This window comes from Aulonocara stuartgranti, assembly GCF_965226115.1.
Source record: "Aulonocara stuartgranti genome assembly, chromosome: 12".
Classification (NCBI taxonomy): Eukaryota; Metazoa; Chordata; class Actinopteri; order Cichliformes; family Cichlidae; genus Aulonocara; species Aulonocara stuartgranti.
In genome coordinates, this window is record NC_138948.1 from 7,319,464 (window position 1) to 7,344,945 (window position 25,482).

General features: G+C 39.1%; 1 protein-coding gene and 1 long non-coding RNA gene across 2 annotated transcripts; both read left to right on the forward strand.

Annotated features, from left to right (window-relative positions):
• Nucleotides 1-1,153: 1,153 nt before the first annotated feature.
• On the forward strand, nt 1,154-23,627 carry LOC309719585. The gene is made up of 3 exons (XR_014280269.1): nt 1,154-1,236; nt 1,324-1,489; nt 23,539-23,627. It is a non-coding gene; the product is annotated as an uncharacterized lncRNA (long non-coding RNA).
• Nucleotides 5,009-7,636, forward strand: xbp1 (X-box binding protein 1). The gene is made up of 5 exons (XM_082555650.1): nt 5,009-5,367; nt 5,876-5,972; nt 6,146-6,262; nt 6,364-6,528; nt 6,626-7,636. Exons 1-5 carry the CDS (start codon nt 5,144-5,146, stop codon nt 7,199-7,201), a joined length of 1,179 nt encoding a protein of 392 aa, XP_082411776.1. The 5' UTR covers nt 5,009-5,143; the 3' UTR covers nt 7,202-7,636.
• Nucleotides 23,628-25,482: the final 1,855 nt, after the last annotated feature.

Here is a 25,482-nt window from a genome sequence, read left to right on the forward strand (position 1 = left end):
GGTGTGGACAGGGAGCGAGATGTGCAGTGGGAAGGAGGTATTTGCAGACACATTGACCCACCTCCCTCTGCAGCTGGCTGTGGTCCCAGGGTGTAACCCCACTCACCTCCATTGTTCACCTCGGCTTTGCCCCATACCACCACCATTTACAAGAGCGGCCGCCCTGATGAGCACACACGGGTGTTGCTGTTTACTCTGCATGCTTAGCCTTCACTGTACAGACCAGGCCTTTCCTGGAAAAGAAAAACAACTGATGCTAAGTTGATAACAGCCTCTAATTAAACACGTATTAGTATTTTGTTCTTAATTGAATCATGAGTGCTGACACGTACTTTAATCTAGTAATATTGTTTTTAATTAAGATTGTAATGAAGAAAAAATGATGTGGAGTGCAGGGTAGGATAGAACTGGTGCAGCTGACAGCAAACAAAGCCACGAGCAGTAGTTATTTAAAGCTGGCATGCACATTTCTTCATTTTGCCTGTCTTCAGAGTCAACAATACAGATCGCCAGACTAGCCATCAAATCTAAGTTATAAAGTTATTTCAATAGTGATCAATTCCGGTCATTTTGGAGAGCATAATGGCCCACCTTAGTGCTAAATTCACATTCATGGAAACACACAAAATATTTAACTGCACACGTAGATGAAATGTAGGCGGCATAAAATGTAATTACTTTAATTACCTCTTTACTAAAATGGTAAAATGGTAAATGGCCTGTATTTGTATAGCGCTTTTCTAGTCCCTAAGGACCCCAAAGCGCTTTACACAACCTGTCATCCACCCATTCACACACTGGTGATGGCAAGCTACAATGTAGCCACAGCCACCCTGGGGCGCACTGACAGAGGCGAGGCTGCCGGACACTGGCGCCACCGGGCCCTCTGACCACCACCAGTAGGCAACGGGTGAAGTGTCTTGCCCAAGGACACAACGACCAAGACTGTCCAAGCCGGGGCTCGAACCGGCAACCTTCCGATTACAAGGCGAACTCCCAACTCTTGAGCCACGATCGCCCCCATAAGAGTTACATAACCAGTATCAAATCCATGGGTAGGTTATAAAAGGAAGAACATATTTGCTTCACTTTAAACTTATTGTTTCAGTAGTAATTCAAATCAAGCTTATTCATTGTCATTTTCTTTCTTGGAAGAGACTTGGCCAAGTGAAGAACACAGAGGCAAACATGCAAGTTGTGGGTGGTTGACATACCACAGTGTACTCAAACAGAATAGTAAGTATGTCCTCCTTTGGCACAACAGTGTGGATACAGCAGGCTACAACTTTAATTTAAAAGGCCTGATTATATCTTGTATCACAGTTACAGTATGTCTCCATCTGGAAGAAATAGACGTGATTCATACACCCTGAGAGGCTTTTTGATGATTTTGGGATTCTTTCATTTTAAACTGTGGTTTTGTGGATCCGCCCACCTTAATCACAGACTCCAACACTGAACTCCAGGGAGGATCCCCACTTCTGAGTTTGTGAGTCTATCACTGTTTGCATTTGTGTTTGTGTTTAAGTACTGGCTGAGCCGAGTCTAGCGACAAGGCGGACTATACATAGGTTTAACTCTGCACACGGTCCCTCTCCGGGCCTCCAAGGAAGATTATCTGAATCCTGGTTGTGTAACCAATGATTTAAAGCAGCCAATAATGTCAGTCAGTTAGAGTTGTGCTAACACTTATAATATAGTTTCTCAACACTTTAACACATTATTAGAATGTAAAACAATGGAACGTTTCACTTAACAAACCTGACATTTCTTCACAAGCTTGCGTGCTCTGCAGCAGATTCAAACAATTCGTCTTCTTTCCAATGAAGATTAATTTCTCCCAGAAAACTAAAGTAGGTCAGGGCTATAATACAACTTTAATACTCAGTCCTACAATAAAACGTTTTTTATGAGCAAATAAACACAGTATATAAGATAACATTAAATATGTTGTTAACACTGTTTTAAAAAAACAGATGACATATTTCCACCATCGGTGAACAAGAATAAAAAAAAATCAGAAAATACTACCATTTCTAAGCATTGACAAGTTTGGCATCAGCACTTGAAGGGTTAATAGTAAATCACACCCAAAGCAAGTGCAGCACACGTATAGTGGGGTCAATTGTGTCTAATAAAGCATTATTTATGCAAGGCTTGTTTAGTGAGCAATACAACAGACATAAGACAGTTGCGGAACCAAAACTCGTGAATGAACTGCACTGAGGGAGGGTGTCTTTTATTGCTTAGGATATTTACTTCTTATTTGTAAGAGGAAGAATGTGTTTGTCAGATGTTATAGCCTTGCTGATAGCGGTGCTGCCTTCTTATGCTAGTACAATGTAAATGCAGACTCCATGTGATGGTGTGCTGATGTATAGAGCCTACTATTGTTACTCTAACAGTGAATCTCATGTGGCGACGCATTAAAGCCAGGTGCAAACAATCACGCTTTTATTCATATCAGAGAGCGCTTTTGTTTGGCTCCTAACTCCTTCTTGAAACTTTACAGGGATGGCTGAGGTCCTTCACGATCTTCCTGGCCTTGGTCCAGCACCGCCTGCTGTAGATTGAGTGCAGGTCAGGGAGCTCGGAGCGGATGGTGCGCTCAGCTGATTGCACAACCCTCTGTAGAGCTCGTCTGTCCTGCATGGTGCTGTTCCTGAACCAGGTTAAGATGTTTCCCGTCAGGATGCTCTCCTCAGGCTCTGTGATGTAACTTGAACCCCAAAATACTAACATCTTGGAAAAATGAGGATTTAGGAAATTATAACACTTTACAAATATGTCCAGACTTCAAAATTCTGAACTATATATTAAATCACTAGACAAACCCTGCCTAGTTTTCCCATTTTAAACAATGTACAGAGCTATTCCAGTGGCCTAATAAAAAAAGAAAACAGGGAGATTTCACCAAAGCAGTTGTTTTTTAATGACATAAGAATTCAAGATGCTCTTCAAGACCCCTTTTCCTGCATTCTCAAAGTACACTTTACATTCTTTTTATCCACTTGGTCAGCAGTGACCTTCACATTTTAAGACTCTTTAATCTCCTCGTCTCAAATTGTGTTTGTTGAGTCTTAATTGTTTGTGCTTGCATTGTGTTGTTACACCCATGTAAGCAAATCATGTATTAAGAGGATTTTCATGAGGTACTTACCACACTCTGTTGTATAGTCTAAATCTGTGGTGGGATTCACTGGGACATTCTACTGTGAAATGCAGGGAAATACTGCAGACTGAAGGCATCATTTGCATTTAAAATGCTCAGCAGAACAATTCCAAGTGGCATTTGAATGTTAACTGACACGCTGGACATTTTCTTACACTTACTGATGACAGATATCCACCGAGAACAGAACGTAGTGAGAGTAAAGTACGACACACAGTAAGGAAACTCCCTTAGCAGTTATTAAACCTCCCTTCCCCTCCAGCATTAACTTGACAGCTACATGCTGCAAATATAGAAGGTCGTTTCACTGATGGCCAATGCGACACTTGTATATAAGTGTGATGGGACATCCCCAAGTCAGAAATAACAGTTTCATTCTAGAGCTAAAGGCTAGTGTATAATATGAACTGCTGTATTGCTGCCTACTTTCTTGACATAAAGAAACTTACATTTGGGGAATTTAGAGGAACGCTCACACATTTTTTCCTGTTTGCTTTGACCTATTATGTTTATATCTGGAAATACAGCACATCCTGTTTTTAAATCCTGTTTCCTTTCTTCAATTGATCATAAACCGAGGCTCTCACTTTCTCACATGCTGATTCTGTAGCACCTGTAAAGCTTCGCAAACAGGCCACTGTTTGCTCTAGCTGTTGCAGTTACTCCTGCTGAGGTGACAAACTGTAGGGGCAAAGGGCTACAAGCTGTAAACAATAATGGTGGCCAGTTACTGCAAAAATGTGAATTCCTGTTTGAGGACAAATAGAAGTTTGAGGAAGAGTGCGTACTTGTGAAGTCGATTGATGTCTTTTCTCTTTCTGACTGTGGCCTGTTTACTTTTGGGTGGCAGCTTCAGTTGAAACCGTGCATGAGTATTTGTTGGCACTAAGCCATCTCAGAAATTTTACTGTGGTTGAACGCAGGTAGACAAAGTCTACCAGGTTATAAGCTACGCCTGGTCCTATAAATTATTATCTTTCACTGCTGCCTCATCCGTTAACACCTCTTGTTTTGTTTTGTTTTCAAAAAGCGTTGGCTTTTTGGCACTGGATCAAGATTTATGTTGCCTGACTAATTCAGTTTTAAATTCTGCAAGACATCACATGCAGGTAATAAAATATAGCTAAAAAAATACTGTTTAAATTAATTTCGAAAAGATATACAAATGTCTGTTGACAGGAACTATTTCACAGACAAAATAATAAGCTAATCAGTCCACCAGTCCAGGAAAAAGGAAATGTATTTCAGGGAAGGCCTTGTAAAGCCTGTTGCTTCATTAGAATCCTTTAGAAAAGAAAAGAATGAGGAAACTTTTCTATCCAGCACAATTTACCCAGATAGCTGGAAGGTAAAATAAATGTTTAATTAAAAAAAAAGAAACGAATTGAGGTAAAAAAAAAAAAAAAAAAAAAGGTGAAGTTAGCATAAAGGCATTTTGCCTTTCAGACTAATATAGTAGCTGGTAACTTTTAGACTTTGCTGAACAGAAAGCTTGTAAATGCTGCACACACAATGGAAAAAAGGCTGGGTCCATCTATGCCAAAATAAGCCTTGGAGATCCACGAGTGAGGCTAGTTAATAAATATATTAATGTGGACTTGATAAAAAGTCCCATGCAAGCAGGCAAAAATAACGGACTGAAAAATTTAGACTTTATGTGACAATAAGGCTTGACTGGAAATTACAGGGAACTCGATTTTACTTTGCAAACAGAGTGAAACACTTTATGTGCAAACTTACATCAGCATTGCGACCAATCACAAGCTTCAAGCTGATTGCGTCAGAGCAGCTGAAAGCCTATCGGGTTTCACCACGATGGTAGAAAAGATCGCAGACACAGCCCATTTTCTTTAGGCATTTGAGAATTGTCGGGGCTCGGGTCAACAGGGAAACCTAAAGGTTTCTACTGACTTTAATACGGACACCCGGTAATTTCTGAGTTCAGACAGCAACACAACAGGATACATCAACATGGTGGTTGTAGCAGCTGGGGCTGGAGGAGCCCACAAAGTCCTTCTCATATCAGGGAAGCAATCCGGCTCACAGACGGCCCTCAGCCGGCCCATCTCTGTCGTTTTACCGTCAACGGCCAGCCAAGTGTCGTCGGATTCAGACTCCAACACTTCTGCAGGGCCGCCGGTGCGAAAAAGACAGAGACTCACACATTTGAGTCCTGAAGAGAAAGCGCTTCGCAGGTTTGTTCAAAAATAAACCCTTATCTATAATTATATCTGTGTGTAATTACTTATTTCTAAAGCGTAAATGGGGCCATTGTTCAAGAAATTAATACAGAGACACACCCAAAGATATCGATCCCCTAGCAAGACAATAGGTGCTATGTTTACGGTTTAGTTCAAATGCCAAGAAAATATAAATGCAAGCTCAAATGCTGTGTGACTATAGCGGTGTAAATAGGTTATCTCCGCACTATAACAACTGTCATGTGAAGCTGTTAAATATCATAAACGTTATCGTATCTGCGCTGCACTTTAAGCTAGCTGGTCAAAAGTATGTGAGGGATTTAAATGTTGGTGGACCCGCCCGGCTCTGCTGTTACAGAGCAGGACATTGATATCATGCTTTGCCTGCGTGGCAGGAACATGGCCGGTGATTGCGCAGTACTGTGAACTCAAAGTCATGTCAGAGGGCTTAGTCAGCATCGTGGAAACTAATTTTCCCCCCACTCCTTCCTTTTTTTTCCAGGAAACTCAAGAACAGAGTGGCAGCTCAGACAGCCAGAGACAGAAAAAAGGCAAAAATGGGGGAGCTGGAGCAACAAGTCCTAGAGTTGGAGCTGGAGGTATACACTGTTACACATTATAGCCATAGCATTAATTTGTAATTGCATGTCTTAGTATGAAGAAATGCAAAGCAATTTTTTTTTTAACCGTTTGTGCCATTTCATGTGATACTTCACACTTTAGTTCCTGAAACTGTTGCAGGTTTCATTCAGACATCTGTTTCCTCCTGCAGAATCAGAAACTTCACATTGAAAACAGGCTACTCCGGGAAAAAACAAATGGCCTGCTCACAGAAAATGAGGAACTGAGACAAAGACTTGGATTGGACACTCTTGACTCGAAAGAGAAGGTAAAAAAAGAATGGAGAGCTGAGAGGGGAAGTGGTGTGGGCTGGATTGCAGGGATTGGAAAATTGTATTAATTCTTTTTAAATCTTTTTTTCCCTCAAAGGTTCAGGTTATGTTGTCCACCGGGAACGATGCAGATTTGGGGATCGGGTCTTCTGAGTCCGCAGCACTCAGGCTATGTGTGCCTCCGCAGCAGGTGCAGGCCCAGCAGTCCCTAAATCTGAAGACTTCCCAATGGATACAGATAGTCCTGACTCTTCAGACAATGAGGTGAGTCCCTGCTAAAGTGTGGGTCTTAAGATTTCCACCAAAGCTCCACAACAATTCAGAACGAATACTTATACCCCCTTTCTTTCTCTCCCTAGTCTGATTTGCTGCTGGGCATTCTGGACATCCTTGACCCAGAGTTATTTCTCAAGTCTTGTGAACCAGACTGCCAGGAGCCGCAGGTCCTGTTGCTCGGAGGGGGTGAGCCAGTACCTACCACCCCATCTCCAACTGTGGGGCCCACATCAGTTAAGCTGGAGACCCTTAATGAACTGATTCACTTTGACCACATCTATACAAAGCCCGTGGAGGAAGTGAGTAGTGGGCAGCACACCGACTTGGAGAGCGGCACAAATGAGAAGAATGACGAGGTAGCCTTCCCCGTTACTGAGGTCATGGTGGAGGAGGAGACCATCTGCGTCAAAGATGAACCACAGGAAGTGGTCATCCCTGCATGTAATAGTCAGAGTCAGGCAGTTGAGCTTTTCTCTGGACCCTCCTCTCCTGCCCTCAACAGTCTGGAGAAAGAAGCCTGCCTGGCGGACACCTACAGCGACTCCGGATATGAAGGTTCCCCTTCCCCTTTCAGCGACATGTCGTCCCCCCTGTGTGCAGAGAGTGCCTGGGATGACATATTTGCTAATGAACTATTCCCCCAGCTTATCAGTGTCTGAATCAACCCCTCTACCCAATAATACAGATGTATTTCCATAATGTATATACACATGTAAGGGTTAATGTGTAGCCTAATAAATTACAGAAGCACCCTATTTGTCATTAACAGAACATCTGAACAGGATAATATTCAGTCTCCTTTTATTACAGCCGGTCTGTATCCATCTGTGATAGATGGAGTTCTAAATAGTTTATATTAGCATGACCTAATTTTGCATATGATTTAATAGTTCACTGGTAGGTGAATCCATTATTTCTGTAAAAAAAGTAAAATTTTAAGGGGGAAATGGAACCGATCATTTAAATATAAATTATTTATCTGTTCTGCTTTGGAGTCGTATGTATGCTTGTTTAAAAAAAAAAACGTCTTCTTCTTATTTTTGACTGCTCTCCTTGTAGTGTAATTGCCGCATTAAAAAACTTTTTGCATCGCATCTTGTCTCTGTATTGTGCCATTTTATGAAATTTCTATTTTTTGCAGGATGCTAATACTCACATTTTGTCTTATTCTCCACCCGCTGTGCTGGGGACCAAATTAAGCTTTCAGTCTTTCATCACGTTATCTATATACTAGTTTAATAGACTTTTTGCAGATGAGGCATGAGTCACATTTGAAGAGCTGATGGGAGTCAGCATGAGAAATCTAACTCATCCATACCTAGCTTTTATGATTTCTACATGAAACTTTACACAGGTTTTCCTCCATTAGGTTTACACATAATCAAGAAGAAAAGAAGGCAAGATGTAAGATTGAAGAAGCATAAACTTGTGCTTTTTAAAAAAAAAAAAAAAAATTTTTTTGGCCTTTTTCAGCTTTTTTTAGATGGATACAGGAAAGAGAGGGGAAGACAGGCAGCAGAGGCCCGCAGGTCTGACTCGAACCCGGGCCAGCTGCTCTCAGCCATGCGGCATATGGTCGGTCGCCTGCTAAAATTTAACAAACAGTTGAGGCAATTTATGGCAACTTCTTGGCTTTATATCATGTCTGTAAAACCTTGGATTGCTTAAAACTTAAACTCTGACTATAAATCTGAACAAAATCAATGAAAAATGTTTACCTTTCACAGTGTAGTTTTTGTGACCGGTGTATTTTCTCGCTTTGGAAATTACTTTCTCATAGTATAATTTGGTTGTTGATGTTACTCTACCTGAAGATGAAAAAGAAAAGCTGAGATGAATCAGATTATAAGACCTGTAATCAGCACTGAAAATAACTGTTATAGACACACAAAGTTCAGAATTCTATAGACGATTACTAAGACAGATCATTTTTAGAAGACGTGTCATCTTTTGAATCACTTTATCATCTTACTTCAACTCATCAGCCTGTTTTTCTCTTCTAGTTTTTCTTTAGTCGAATCATGGTTTATTCAGTTACGGTTATCTTGGTGTAGTATGTATGAGCAAAGGTTAGGGTACTTTTTAAAGATATCTGGTCAACTTTCCTGTCCTTGTTTGTTAAATACCCTTACATGTGCAAACACAGTGTTTATAGGCCCTCTTTCTCCTGTGCAGCACAACGTTGCTGATCCAGGAGGAAGGGCTGCATTACATAACACTTCTAATGTTACTGGGAGTTTCCTGGGCCTCTAACCTGAGAGAATTTTTGTCAAACCTTTCCATGAAAAAGAGGTCAGCAGGTGTAATTGGTGTTTTGGCTTAGTGTGAAGAGGATAAGCAGAAGAGGGGGAAAACACCATGGCCCTCAGTCATTTATTTAAATCACAATGAGGCCTCCTTGTATGCTAGAGGAGACAGTTTCCCTCTTTTTTGGTCCCTGAAGGTATGATTGGTATGACCCACCCATTAAGTAACAACCTTAAGAGTCTGTCCTTGTGAGCTGATTATATCAGGTTTTTAGATGCAGAACTGATCTTAAAACTACAGGATCAAACTGCCCATCTCCATCAGCTTTAGCTCCTTTATATGATTACAAAGCGCTGTGAAAGTATTTGCATGTCCTTCTTTGTTTTATAGCATCTGTGCTGTATGGAGCAGGTGTCAGCAATAGCAAAGACAAACAATAAAATCATAAATTCAGCTATTTCATTGATCTCTACTGACTTTTTATGTTCTTGCGGCAGGATTAAAAAAACCACAACATCCTTTGACGTAGCTATGTGTCAGCTACTTTGAAATAGTGAGGTGAAAAACTGAATTTCCTGTTTTGAAAGCCACAGCAAAGACTAAATCAGCCTTACAGCTGTTGAGCTGAAACTAAAACCTATCTGCTGCTCCAGCAGGTCTTTCGATTTCAGGTTGTAGATTCTGATTTATTTAGAGAAAACAGGCTAATTTCTGTTTCGACATGGTGTGTATCCGTGTGTGGAGTCTTTACCCTGCCAGATCCTCATTGCAAAATCAGTATGATGTCCATTTGCACCCTTGTAAAAACAGAGTAGGCAATTGTGCAATAATTAACAATGAGTCAGTGTACATCATGCTTCCTGACTCCTGTTTATTCTACACAGGCATCCTCATGTAAACCAAACTAAAGACTTTCCATTATGAGAAAATGTTAAAGTGAGCACTCTACTGACGTTTAACATGTGGGAAACAACACTTTAAAAAATCTTGATTCTCCTGATTCTTTTTTGAAAATATACTTCATGTTTAGAAAAAAATCTGGTACTTGATACCTTTGTAGCATAGATTAAATTCAATTAAATTTCATTTATACAGCGCCAAATCACAACAACAGTCGCCTCAAGGCGCTTTGTATTGTAAGGTAGACCCTACAATAATGTAGCTTGCCATCACCAGTGTGTGAATGTGTGTGTGAATAGGTGGATGACTGGATGTGTAAAGTGCTTTGGGGTCCTTAGGGACTAGTAAAGCGCTATACAAATACAGGCCATGTACCATAATACATACAGAGAAAACCCCAACAATCAAATGACCCCTTATGAAAAAGCACTTTGGTGACAGTGGGAAGGAAAAACTTCCTTTTAACAGGAAGAAACCTCCGACAGAACCAGGCTCAGGGAGGGGCGGGGCCATCTGCTGCGACAAGTTGGGGTGAGAGAAGGAAGACAGGATAAGACATGCTGTGGAAGAGAGACAGAGATTAATAACAGACGTCTATTAACACATAGTGAGTGAGAAAGGTGACTGGAAAGGAAAAACTCAATGCATCATGGGAATCCCCCAGCAGCCTACGTCTATGGCAGCATAACTAAGGGAGGATTCAGGGTCACCTGGTCCAGCCCTAACTATATGCTTTAGCAAAAAGGAAAGTTTGAAGCCTAATCTTAAAAGCAGAGCTAGTGTCTGTCTCCTGAATCCAAACTGGAAGCTGGTTCCACAGAAGAGGGGCCTGAAAACTGAAGGCTCTGCCTCCCATTCTACTTTTAAATACTCTAGGAACAACAAGTAGGCCTGCAGTACGAGAGCGAAGTGCTTTAATAGGGTGATATGGTACTACAAGGTCATTAAGATATGATGGGGCCTGATTATTTAAGACCTTGTATGTGAGGAGCAGGATTTTGAATTCAATTCTGGATTTAACAGGAAGCCAATGAAGGGAAGCCAATACGCCAATAGATTCAACAAAGAGCTGGACACATTCCTCAGAGATTTGCTGCAGTGTTGTCAACAAGGAAATTATAACACAGAAAAAAAGGTGGTCACTGAATATTTTCTCTTTTTTGGAGAACAAATAGCTCCAGATCAGCTCATTCCCTGTAAACCAAAGATTTTGTGCAGGAAATTACAGTAAAACACAAGTTTCTGAAATACTCAGACCACTCTGTCTAGTACCAACAACCATGCCATATTTAAAACCACTCAAATCATCTTTTCTTTCTATTCTGATACTCATTGTAAACTTTGGCAGGTTATCTTGAGCTTCTCCTTTAACCTCTGGCATCAACAACTCACCTCAAAGTACAAAATTTGCTTCAAAAGTAACACTTAAAAAATGATGTTCAAATAAACAATTAAAAAACATGTAAAAACCTCACAGAGCACTGTAAAAATAAAGTCTGTTATATTTTTAATACACATACAAGGCTGATGCTGGTCAATAGTGATGTTGGGCAGATATACTGGTGCATATTTAGGAGAAATACATATTTAGGCAGTGAAATCCATTTAACAAACAGCAACAGTGCATAAAGGATTATAAAAGAAGGTCAATAAACTCCAGACTACTTATTTAGATTTGTCTATCTTACAAATTCATATAAATAACAATATAAATAATATAATAACAATATACAGTGATGTAGATTTTTCAGGTGTACAATGAAATCTATGTCTTTTTACAATATTAATAACATCTTTCTGTAAAAATCATGTAAGGTGAAAAAAAAGGCACCACAACTCGGAGAGCAATATGAAGATACGGGAACAATTCCTTCCTGAAATATGATCAAATAGCTGTACACCCTTCCCTTTTTTGTCACGTCAATCCTGGTAGTTACAGAAGTCTTTCTCTACACAGGTTAACAGAATCACGTTTTCTTGTGTGAATAATATAAGTCAAATTACGCTTAATCAGCAGATTACTGTTTGTAAATATAAACATTTGCTTTAGAAGAACATGAGTCAGTCAGCAATTTAAAAGGCGGCATATTTATGACTGGGAGGTTATCTTTGTAAGCCACTTGATGTTCATTACATGGCATTAAATTATTACATAGGTTGGATTCTCGATCTGCCTTTACTTTTAAACCCTTTTAAAATATTTTTCTATGGTATTCTACAGAAAAAGTAAGTCTAATCTGTTTGTTTACATGCTTTTATGAAGCCTGCATGCCCTGTTAGAAAAATCCACTGCAGTCACCTTGCTGTATCAGCAGGTATATTATGTTAATGTTGATACTGAACATATATGCATAATGTTTTCCCTTAAAATACAATACTTTGGTGACTGCAAATTCTGATTACTTTCTTCATTTAGGCTTGTTTTCATTTTCCGAAAGGGTCCTAAATGTGCACTTCTACACCATCAGGAACCCAACTTGCTTCATAGTGTCAAAGTTCATACTTAAATTAAAGCCAGATTTGTCATGCTAATATGACACTGTTGTCACCTGTGCATGGATTTGGCTAAACCTTAGAGCATGTCTCGAGTTACTTCACTCAGCAGGATTATAAAGAGGATTGCTAAACCTACACTGCCAGCTGCCCTCTTCAATGTCAGTGCGGATCCACAGATAGAACTTTAAAGGTCTTTATAATGAACATTAAAAATATCTCTTTTAGATTATATCTTTATAGCCTGCAATTTGACACAAGGACAGAAACTTGTTCCAGTACTTTTCTCTTTTTTTTCATTGTTATCTTTAAGAAAATCTACCAGCTGATCAAACAGAATTTAGACACAAAGTGAATCGTGTGCAAAGCAAACAAGAAGTCAAGGCAGCTAGAAGGCCATAACATGCCTCATGTGACAGTTTTCTCATGTGAGGATAAGTAGAGTTGCTGGCTGGGGGTGAAAGGTCCACCAGACCCAAATGAAGAATAAAAATGGCTCAAACACTCACTCTGGTCTCAATGTTAAAAGACTAATAAACGGATTACAACCTGAAGTGGTGAATGGGATACAGGATTGGTACTGAGAGAATTTTACGAATGACTTTATGAATGAGCTGGAGATAAGTGAGTCATTGTGTAGGTAACTGCCAACAAACGTCATGTGTCCATCTCTGTTTGTGAACAGGGAGAAACACAATGTACCCCCATGTTTAAAAATGACAGTGCTGTCACAGTACGGTAACAGTCTTCCAGTTTCTAAAGGTGTGGTTCTATTCCCATAATAGAAACCAACCACGGTATTTAAGCCTGGCTTGTTTTACTGGATCTTAGTGAGGTTGAACATACCATACGATTATTAAGCATTCAGTAAATGATTACACAGTTTAAAAGCCATCAATCAATCTTTTCTTCTTAATTACACCGCTCGAGCTGCTCTTTTTGCTTGGAAGAAAAAAAACACCAAAGGAAATGATAACACGACTATCCCAAACCTCATGTCAGCCGTTTTTAGTTGCTTCACAGCTTCAAGGTATCTGCAAACAAGAGACAATGACGTACACATACCATCATAAGCTCACACACACAGACACACTCAAACCTTGTGCTCAGTTGACTCTCAAGCTGTGGCAGAGATCTTTATCCTCAGTTACCACTGGCAACAAAAGATGGTCAGTCAAGTGTGTTAATGAACGTCTGATCCACAGCACTGAGCCAGAACCCACTGAGGGAGCAGTAACGCTACTTATGGCCGTGCTCCAGAAAGTCAAGAATATGCAGTTCTACAGTTAATGTTATACAGTAGAATTTTACAGCAATTTAGTTAATATCTGCTTCATCTTTCTCACTGAAAAACACCTTAAACAGTCGTATATTTTCTTCTCATTTTGAGACCAAGAACTCCAGACTTGTTGTGTGGAACAAAATCCTGCTTGTTCAGTCAAATCCAGAAATATTGGACCATTTTTAATACACAGCTATTTATTTTTATGGACCAAAATGTAGTTGAACATCAATCAAAAAGTTTCAATAGACAGCTGTTAGCTGTTATTTCTTCATTTATTAAGCAGGTAAAAAGGTTTAAAGTGTTTTTAAATGCTGAATATTATGCAATGACCAAGTCAGACATCTAATTTTTACCTGAATGAGCTTCCATCTCAACTGCTGAAGACAAAATTAATGGCAGAAAGCCCACCAACAATAGACACAATTACAGCAAAAGACTGGCAAAGCATCACAAATGGGAATGTATTCATGTTAATGAATGTCCTTACAAATATAGCCAAACGAGCGTGCCTGTGTTTATAGCCCTTCCCTCACAGCGAGGCAGCAGTCACTCGAGTGGAAACACTGAGATAAGAGTGACTACAAAGAGAATGAGTTCTATCCAAAAAATGAAAACTGCTAAATCAAAAAAACTCCAGGACTGCACTTATTCTGGTGAAAAATATCCAGCCAGACTGAAGATAATCAGATGTTTAACTGTATAGACAGGCAAACAACAGATGGACAGGCAGGGATTTCTCTAATGATAAGTGAGATTACATCACTCTTCACAATTTCCATACCTAACCGTATGTACCCATCAAATCCAAATTTGTACATCATTCTGCACACTCACGATCAAATAAACATTAATAAAATATATAACAATAGTAACAAAAACATCACATAAACATTTACTCAGAGAAAAACATGCTGTTTGGAACAAAATGTAATGAAAAAAAAGATGATGAGTCAATCTGTGCCATAAATGACATCACGTAAGCAGAAAGCTTCCTGGAGTGATACTTAATAGGCACAAGCTAATACATGCTATGGGAGAACTGGCGTCACACATTACACAAGCTGTCATTGCCATGGTTTCATTTCCTGTACATGTGGCAAGTGTGCAAGAGGCAGCCTGTTAACAAAAAGACAACATCAATCTGCTGGATTCCTCCTACACTGCGTGTCAGGTTCTCCCTTTGAAGCTCTCAGAGGCAGCAAACCCACGTAATGGAGATTCAGAGCAGATCAAGGGAATTTAAACTGCAAATCACGAATTCATCTAAATGACTCCAGCTCTCATTACCTTGACACAGTTTTGCCTTTTATTTGATCTTCAAATGTAATTTGAATTCTGCACCCTGAACTGTCTGAGACTGTTTACAACTTTAAGTTAACCAGATCTTTTAGATGGCCTTTCACAGTCTTTTCAAACCAGGGCTCTGGGCCTAAAGGCTCATCTGTCAGCTCATATTTGGCAATAACAGTCTACTTAAACATGATCACAGAGCTCAGACAGACTGGCATGCATACTCGTATGCAAGCTAAGTATGGTAATTCCTGTTTGGAATTTCAGCTTTCATGTGTTTTCACCAGGACCAACTGAGACAATAAACAGAGTTCAGCTGTCACAGGCTGTACTGTGTCTGTTGTAATATTAAATACTCCCACAGAGATGAGGTCTAAGAGATCAATAGAATTGATGTCAGGTGTAAACTTTGTACTGTATGTCAGCTTAACAAGGAAACAACTTAAGCTTTATTTAATGACTCATCTTATTATACAAGACTATGGACCCAGACATGGATTAAGGCTAGCACTAGACTAAAAACCTTACTCTAAGGCTGGAGCCTATCCCACCTGCCACAGGACGAAAGACAGGGTACAGTTAATAAGTCTTTCCCTGGCCTAACAAAGAGTTATAGATAACCATTCACATTCGTGGTTAATATAGAGTCACCAGTTAACCTAACCCCACGCATGTCTTTGGACTGTGGGAAGAAGCCATGTAACATGCAAACCCCACATACAAAGGCCCCAGCTGGTGGATGGATTCTGACTCAGGACCTTGTTGCTGTGAGGCAGCAGCCACTGCACCATCGTGCTGCTCCATATTAACCTTAGTATACTAGTATGCTATCTAGAGCACAGACAGCTTTGTGGACAGTGAATTGAATTAAAAGCAATCCTTAATAAACTTCCCCCCAAAATTGAAGGAATTCTTTCTCTGTCAGTGCACCCAAGGGCAGCTGTGGCTACAATGTAGCTTGCCATCACCTGTGTGTGAATATGTGTGTGAATGGGTGGATGACTGAATGTTGTGTAAAGCACGTTGGGGTCCTTAGGGACTAAGTAAAGCGCTATACAAATGCAGGCCATTTACCATTTACCATTTTTAATCAGAGTATAGCATCAAGTCGGTTAACCTTCCGGGATATTGATCCACTTAAGTAGCAGATGGGGTTGTTAATCAGTTTCAGCTGCTTTGGTGTTAACGAAATTACCAACAGGTGTCCTAGAGGAGAAAGAATGAGATAAGCCCCAAAACAGGAATGATTTTACACGTGGAGGCCTCGGACATTTTTCCGTCTTTATCTTTTCATGTTTTCACTCTTTTTGCATTTGGCCAAGGCAAGTGCCACAATCAGTAGCATGACGATGGCACTTCAATATGTGCCTTTGCTATAAGGTTTGCTGTGTCTCCCAGCACAGTCTCAAGAGCGTGGAGAAAATTCCAGGAGATAAGCAGCTAGTCTATGATAGCTGGACAGGGCCACAGAAGGTCCTTAACCCATCAGCAGGACTGGTATCTTCTCCTCTCAGTCTGTTTCTACGACCAAACAATTAGAAACAGACTTCGTGAGGGTGGCCCGACATCCTGTAGTGAGCACTTCGGTCAATGATTGTGTAGATTGGCATTTGGTGTAGAATACCAGAATTGGCAGGTCCACCACTGGCACCGTGTGACAAACATGAAGGGCCCCCACGTTGGCCCCCACGCAATGGCCCTCACACTGTGAATTGAATGGTAAGGTCCTGCAAATATTTAACCACAAATCATAGTGCACAAAAGAATAAAGGGTCACCAAACAAATTTATTGTCTGGGAACAAATAAAGGATTAAAGTCAGAATCTAGACATAGAGCACAGTATATTTAAAATAATCAGCCATGACAGCAGGGCTGAATTCTTACCACTACAACAGGTGGTTTCCCGCTGTACTTTAGTCTAACGTGACACAGCTAGTTTAGTAAAGACAGCCTTTAACCAGCTATACCAGACATGACTTTGATCTTGGGAAAAGTGTCATTTGTCACAATGACATAGAAGTCCAGTTAATCACTAGCTCTTGCCCTGATAGATCTCTGGAAAAACTATGGAGTAGAAAATTCCAGTGTGTTTGTGGCTTCGAGAACTGTGCAGTTACCCTTAACTATCTGAGCTGAGATAAGAGTGACTACATGTGCAAAGAGCTGACTACAGGGAAGTTTATCAGTATATGATAAAGTGCTAACCAAGGATGCATGCAGTAGCAGGAAGATAGAAAAGGGGAAATGATGAAAGTGTGTTATGTGCCCATTAATAGATTTTATAAATGATCGGAATATAACTTAAACACAAGATTACTCTGTTTTCAAGCAACAAGAATTACAAAGAGGATATAATACAAAAATTAATAGATTGAATCTGAAATTGCAAAACAAGCTTAAGCTGCTTTATTTCACAATGCAAAATGTCGTTATTTAAAGTTGATTTCACTACGACTCAGTCTTTAAGCAGCTATTTCAAGACCCAACTTCAGGTTGCACAATTTTTCACCACTAATCAAATGCAGACAAATTCACTTTCACAACTACAGGAGCACGGAGGGCCTGTCACTGGAGTAGAGCAAATATTGAATTTTCCTGTAGGTGGCTTTGGTCACTTTGCCTTTGATATCTTGTAGCGGAAAGAACACAGGGTTTTAAGATCAGGATGCCTACATGACTTCATCATTCACATTCTGCGTGTTCTATCATATTTAGTTCAAAATTTCTGGTACATTTTCAAAGACATGATTATTGTTACTGTTCTCATTTCTGACCGCTTGTAGTGATGATTAGACTTGTATTCCTAAGAAATGCTTTCATCAAAAGGCTTAAAATCCTCATAAAATGCAAATGTAAATGTCTAATTCTGTTGTGTTTTCTCCTGTTTTCCTCCTCTCTCACTACATTAAACTTCACTCTTTTTTAAATATGTTTTTTGTTGCTTGCACTTGAGCAATTTTATGATTAGATGAACTTTATTGAGGACAGCTTTCGTCCTTGGTTCTTTGCTCTCTACTTTAAGAACACTGTTCATGTTTATAACACTAAATCCAAGACCATGACTTTCACTTTCAGTTGCTTGACTCCACAGAAAACAAACATCAGACTGTGTACACGGATTCTCACTTATGTCCACACTTTAAGGCACCAGCAAGTCAGTCTTGCAGCTGTTGCAGCTGTTAAAACAGTTTGAATTACAAAATCTACATATACTCAGGATGAAGAAAACATGTATCCTGATCTTTAGTCCTTTTGTGAGTTATGTTGTAAAACCCTGGATCTTGTATTTGCAAGATCCAGGCATCTTTTGGCATCTTTTACTCTACCTGCATTATAACTGCACAATGGTAACTTTGTTATATTTTGAAATTTCAAGTCAAAACTGAGAAAACCTTGAAGACACTACAATATCTTCAGGGTTCTCAGACAAGAATGCTTCTTCCGGAGCCACAGAGGACAGGCTGATGACTGATTGATCTTTGAAACAATCAAACAACAAGTATGAAATGTATGAAATGTAAATTGTAGAAATCTATGCAGTAGAAACATTTCAGCTAGCTAAACTGGGGACATTATTGTAACCAATAATCTATTTGCAATCAATTAAAATCAGTTCATATTCATGTGCACAGTTATTTTGTGCCTTCATCTCCACTTAGTCTAGACTAAACGCCCCGAGACGTGAATTCTAAAAGCCAAGTGAGACCTTCAAATGGAAGAATTCTTGTCCCTCCTCCCTCATGTTTTGGTTTGCCACTCTACACACCACCTTCCCCCTCTCCAGGGCCCAGTGAAGGCTGTGGGACTGTAGCATTCTTGAAATGTGTGCAGGCTTGCTGCTGTCTCTATTCCCAGTCCCACCCTCTCCTTCCACTCAACTTTTAACAACATACATACACAGACTATCTTATCATAAATGATAAGAAGGATTAGAAGGTGCCAGAAGTTTTTTTTTAAAATTGAAAACAGAATTTAGATAACACAGTAATTTTTATTAATTAGACAAACATGATTTTCCTTACTTAAAAAGGAATGTCAAAGATAACTAAAATATCTCTAGGTAAAATGAGTCTCTTTCAGTTCCTCCAAACTCCTACCTGAGACTATAAAAAGATGGACCAGAGTTTATTATTGTTATCTAACAGAAAGAAAGTCACAAACACACTGAAAGGTGGCGTGGGGTCAAAGGTCAATATGAGTTTAACTGGGTTCTGTGGTGTAACTTTTAGTATATTCAGTGAGTTATCCATTAACTCTGTGTTTACATCAATGTGCCCTTTTGAATAATAACTTGTAACACTTTCATTTATTAAATATATATTTTGAATCTCTTTACAGCACTTTTTGTGATATTGATTCATCCTTGCCTGTTCTGACAGGTTTTGATAGTCAAAGCACAGGCACAAGTAAGCCTTTAGAGGACAAGTTGTTCTTGCAAATAGGAAGTGGTTCTACGACGAGTTTCACATTTGGCAACAGCTACAGCGGTTTCCTTAGAATAAATAAAAGAAGAAGGAGTAAGTTAGCAAGAATAGCAAAACTAACCACAAAATACAAAAAAAAAAAAAAAAAAAGAGAAAAAGAAAACAGAAAGAAAGGTTCTGGGAAGTTTGGGCCACACAAAACTTCAGCACACAGCACTAAAGATCTGAACGTTTTTACAATGTTTGAAGGTGTAATTCTGGGAGGCATTGCCAGTGACGTACAGAAAGATGAGCATGGTCTTGTCTTAGTTACAGTATCCAAGCCTGAGTTTGGGTCACCTGATGTTTGAGGGAGCATGATAATATAATGGGGCAGAGTGACCCTTAAACACAGCCGGGCATGATGCCCTTCCCTGGGCAGTTGGACCTGACGCTTAAGTTTAATTTGATAGATCAAAGGGAATCAAACAGACAACAAAAAGAAATAGATACATAAAGCAATTCCATCATCTATATTCCAAAGCAAGCTAGAACACTAATATACAACTAAAGTCTAAACTTAAATAAACACTCATCAGGCACTTTACTAGGTACACCAGTTCAAATAGCTAATCAGCCAATCATGTGGCAGTAACCCAATGCATCCAGGTATGTAGACGTGGTCAAGATGACCTGCTGAAGTTCAAGCCGAGCATCAGAATAGAGAAGAAAGGTGATTTACGTGACTTTGAATGTGGCTTGGTTATTTATACCAGACAAACTGGTTTATTTCAGAAACTGCTACTTCTACTGGGATTTTCCCACACCACCATCTTTACACACTGTTTAGAGAGAAAGGTCCAAAAAAGAGAGAAAAGAGACCAGTCTAAAGATTGTTGCTGACCGTGTCTATTTCTTTATTAACACAGTGCACCAATCTTCTGATGGCTGCTTTCAGCAGGGTAACACACCATGTTACTTGAACATGAAAAACAGTTTAGTGTAGTGTCCACAGTCCCTAGACCTCAGTCCAATACAGGACCTTTGGGATTTGGTGGAATGGCAGATTTGCATAATCTATGCACAACTGACAAAATCTGCACCAACTGTGTGTTGCTATCATGTTAATATGGACCAAAGTCTCTGAGGAATGTTTCCTGCACCTCATGAAATCTATGCCAAGAAAAATTAAGGCAGATCCGAAACCAAAAGGAGGTCTAACCAGATATGTAAGAAAGTGACCAGTGAGTATATATGTTGGCTTTGTAAGAATCAAAAACAGACTAATAAAACTTTCTCCAAAACACATTCACAGAAGAAGTTCTACATTTCCCAGTCCCCCATGTTGTCCTCCTTCTGAGTCAGAAACGAGACCTGAAACCAGACTTTGATGATCTGTTTAATTGCAGAATGATTCAGTTCTGAGCTTTGGAGTGGACAATGTTACAGACTGTGGTGAAAATGCCAGTGCCAACCCCCTAAATCTCTGCACAACTGTTCTGGAGTGTCATTTATCAGGTAGCTTCCTGTCATTAAACCATCAACTACTACAAGTTAGCGAAGAATGTATTGCCCCTCATTCCTAGCTAGCAGAGACGTGTTCAGGACACTGTTAGTGTTGGTCCAGTTAAAATGATGAATGCACTTGTGTTAGTCTGTTCTGTTAGTCTTGCAATGGGTTGAATTGACAGGAGTTAGAATTTTATTAGTCAGCTAAAGATTGGAGCAAGGTCAGGGAGGACTTTTGAAATGATGAGACTTTTTCAGAATTCATGATGAGAAGAAATAACTTCTTCTTTGCACTGTTTTAATACTGTACATATATTGCTTAGGCTGCTACCCCCGCGACCCGACCTCGGATAAGCGGATGAAGATGGATGGATGGATGGATATTGATGTCTTGAGCATTGGTAGCCATGCCATTTGCTGTGTTAATGTATTACCTTCACCTGTTCTGAAAATACAAGTCATTCGCAGCTAGCTTCTATATGATATTCTAATTAAATTAAATCAAAGTAAATAAAAAAAACTAAATATGTTCAGTCAATGAGTGTCATATTTTTGATAGACAATTTTCACCTTTTTTTCTACCCCAACAACTACAGATGATAGTGTTTATTAGTATTTAAAATTAGTGCATCATGCATTTGGTCAATTTCGGTGCATTCAGAGCTTAAATTTCTTAACTGTGCCCTTACTATTATTTCTATTAGCCAAATAATAATGTTCTTCCATCATCTTTGGGATGATTAAACTTTCATTTGACTAGTGTGAGGTGCAGACCAATACGTCAAACAAAGTCCTTATTATCTTTTGAATAAACTTTTAAAATAAGTTTACATCACAAATGCAAAATATGATGTCTTGTGCAAATCAGGCAGGGTTCTAGCACCTTCACAAAAAGCTGTGGTTGAACTGTTTGGATTCCACCAATCTGTAAAACTTCTTCAGAACTCCTAGCATCCTGGAAACTTTCCCAGGTGGGCTGCACAGTAGAGAATGATACATATGATAAACATGTCATCAGAACTACATGGTGTTTATTATGCACACATATGTATACCACATGTACAGACATGTGGATGTGCATTCATAACTCTGGCATGAGTCCAAGCTAACGAACCACATTCCACACTAGATGCGACAGGCTGCATACCACATAGATTGTTGCTGTGGGTTTATTGCTCCTTGTCAAATCCTTTGGAGCTGACTGGTCACATGATGAGGGAGGGGGTAGTAGTCCGTCATGTGGCAAAAGGTTCAATAACCATGTTTAACCTCACTCTGCGGGGGGAGAAGAAAAAAAGGTCCTGTGAGAACTGATAAGCGCTAACATTCATTAACATTCAGCACACAGCTTTTACCGTAATGGCACACTTCCTGCAAGTTATTTCCTAATGTGAAATAAGCACACCCACACAGTTAACTCGGAAAACAACTTTTACATAAGTTCCACTCTCCGGTTTACTTTAATAGTTAAAGTTATACATGATAAAATAGGAGATTAGGAACTAGAGAAAGTTAGGCACCATGAGCCGTAATAAGGCTCAAGAAGCGATGATAGTATGAGAAGAACTACTTGTGTGAGCACAAAAATACTGGTTTCCTGAAGCAATCATGAACTGACAAAAGCAAACATAAGCACTATACAAATCTCTTTCAGCTAGTTATGCTATTCGAGTAAATAATTTGTAACAAAATGATGCTATTTTAGGTACGTCAGCAAAAATACTGGGATTAGATGATTACCAAAAACGGCTTTAAGCTTTAGAAAGTCTCCATAGTTCGGAGTAATCTTCTGAGCTCACACAGATAGGTAGACTTTTATCTTATGCAGCATGGAGGCCTCTGTGTTGATTACAGGGCAATGATAATGGCGACTTTTTGTTTGCTATTTCACTACACAATGTGGTTTTAACTTCCAAACACATAATAAGTCACTCCCACAAAAAGGCAAATTATATATATAAATATATATACATAGATTGTGTTTTGTTCTGCAGTGACAATAACATTAAGGCATTGACATCCACACCAAACAGTGAACTATATTTAGTTTAAACCCCTCTGCAGTCAACTGCAGTCTGCAGTATATAAGCACTTATTTTCTACAATCCCTGCAAGAATGGACCTGCACCATGACCATCTTTACGTTTTTGTAATTTTGTGGAATTGTACTTTTAGCCTGATCTTAAGCAAACATACTGTATGATTTTTTGAATAGAGGTAACGTTACACACTTGGTCACTTGTTTATTGCTTTATCTGTATGTTCAGAGTATTTAATGTAAATAATATTTAAAACTTAATAGTTATTACTATTAACGCATTACTTGCTCCTTAAATCCTGACCTTATATCTGACATTTCTTTAATTTCTATCCTCAACAAAGAAAAGAACGGATACTAAAGTAGTTCAGTTTAATATTAATGCCATAGTCTGCTCATCAGACCAGCTATTATCTCTGCATATTTGATGGCATATGTATAAACTGCATGCATATATGCTATTTATTTGCCTTGTTTACTGTACACGTTCCATCACCGATAAACACGGTTTAATACATGCATGTTACATTAACAGAAACATAAAAAAAACAACAGCAACAATATCTCCACTATGGCTGATACATATCCAATATCTCTCAGCGGTAAAGAATGATTCCAAATATTGCCTGATCCAGATTGATTTCTGAATTTAATGACATATATATTTGTAACATGGGATTACATTTTGATGCAAATCCATGTAAGCATTCTGACTAATCCTGCTAACATGCAGACAAACCTAATCAGATAATTTCCTTGACAAAGGTAATAATAGATTGCATAATTTTTGCTACTGGTAATTATTCTTGCTATTGTTTTCACAAAAGCAGTTATTATGGGCGAGCCGGTTTGACCTCCCACATCTAAAGTGAAGAATGACGTTTGGACTAAGGTGTTGAAAAACTGGAAAAAGTGACGGTTACAACAAGTAAGACCTGCTAAAATAGGGATTGGTCAAATGGGGTAAAGGTTTAATGGTGTGTAAAACTGAAACTAATAACTACATGATATCACATTCATTTCTTAGAAAATACTAAAATTCGGTAAGTTGGCTAAGTAGGGCTTAGTTCCATTGAAAGATTGGTCCTAATAGCATTTTTTTTAATAGCATTTGTATTTTTAAATATAAATATGAACAAACAAACCATCAGATAAGTACGTGTTCTGATTATTATGTTTTCTTAATTTATTTTTTATGTGAATTTGAAGCTATATTTGCTGTGTAATTCCGTGTCCATTTATGCGCATGTTTTCTATGCTTTTTAATTTATATAGACTTAAAATCACATGTCGGGGAGGCAGGTGAGAACACAGCTGGTGGTTTGGACTGATGATGGTCTTTTTCCCCTTTTAGTGAGGCGAGAGAGGAGAGAGGAGGAAAAGCAGAGACCAGCGCTGACCAGACTGTGGGTCGTTGTATAAACACCAAAATAAACCTGACATTGTGTGTGGAGTGCATTCTACAAATACGTAATTTCCCCCCTTTTCCCAGCCTCGTCTTTAGGATTTCATTTACTCTTCAGCTGTTAATCAATGAGTCATAAAGATTAATGCATCATCTGCAAATAATGATAATTTATGCTACCCTGTCAATAATCTTATACCCTTAATCTCACCATTCTCTATTATGAATTGGCGAAAGAGACCTGTAAACAGAATAAACAGATATGGGAGACAAGGGAAGCCTTGCTTGCACTAAACAAGATTTTGAGAGGCTACCATCAATTTTAATTCTTGCTGCTGGTTTTTAATGAACATCTTATGAAATCCATTTTAAGTGGTACTCTGTAACAGAAGGATCACTTAACTGAGTCAAAGACCCTCTCTTCTGTCCCATTAGTATAGGTTTTGTCTTATTTTGCTGTATGTGCCAGATAATGTGCAGTGCTCTTCCTGTGCATACTTAGGTCTGTCCTTGGTAAATCCTGTAGGTTACTGATTGATGTTGTTTACACTTCAGTTTATCTTTATGTTCTTTTGGTGTAATAGAGATTACGGCCTCTCTCTATGGGGGGAAGAGGGTTATGCAATCGGGCACTCAAAGGACACTCAAAGTTTTATTTTGGGCTTATTGATACTAGGTAGGTTCAGATAGCTTAGGTACCACTCAATTTGGCTTTATCTAATCGCAGCTGTGAGTAAAGATCTTTGTAGTGCATGTCAGAACTTTATTGGATCTCGTCTACTTTAAATATTGGCGTATCCTGGTTCAAGACAATCACATTGTAACATTGTATGCTTGTTGTCGACTCAATTTATATGCTAGTAATTCCACAGCTTTATTTATCACTTTGCATTTTTCCTGTTTCAGAAATTATTTCTTCTGTGTATATCTTGTTGATCTTATTTTATAGTTTTTTAACTGCTGTTGTTTTGTGTTAATCAGTCCTTTTTTGTTTCTTCTTCTTCTTTTTTTCTTTTTTTTCTTCCCTATCATTAATTCAGCTGATTGGACAATAATTTTACACCATGGGAGGTGGTACTTCTCCAATTTTGTTCTTTGAAATAGGTTCCTATTTCAGTTGCCATTCACCTTTTCACCAGGGGTTATTCAGGATATTCAAGTTCAGTTTCCATGAAGTAACATCTGGAATTCTGGTAATGCAAATTGTCAACTATATCCCACATAGCAAAATCGGTATGGCCCAGATCTGGCCCACACAATGTGCTTATGTGTGGGCCAACGGTGGCCCACACATGGGCCAGCACAAGGCCAGTTGCAGAGACACTGGTGGTCATTTCTGGCCCAGAACAGTTTCAGCTCTGGCCCCAGA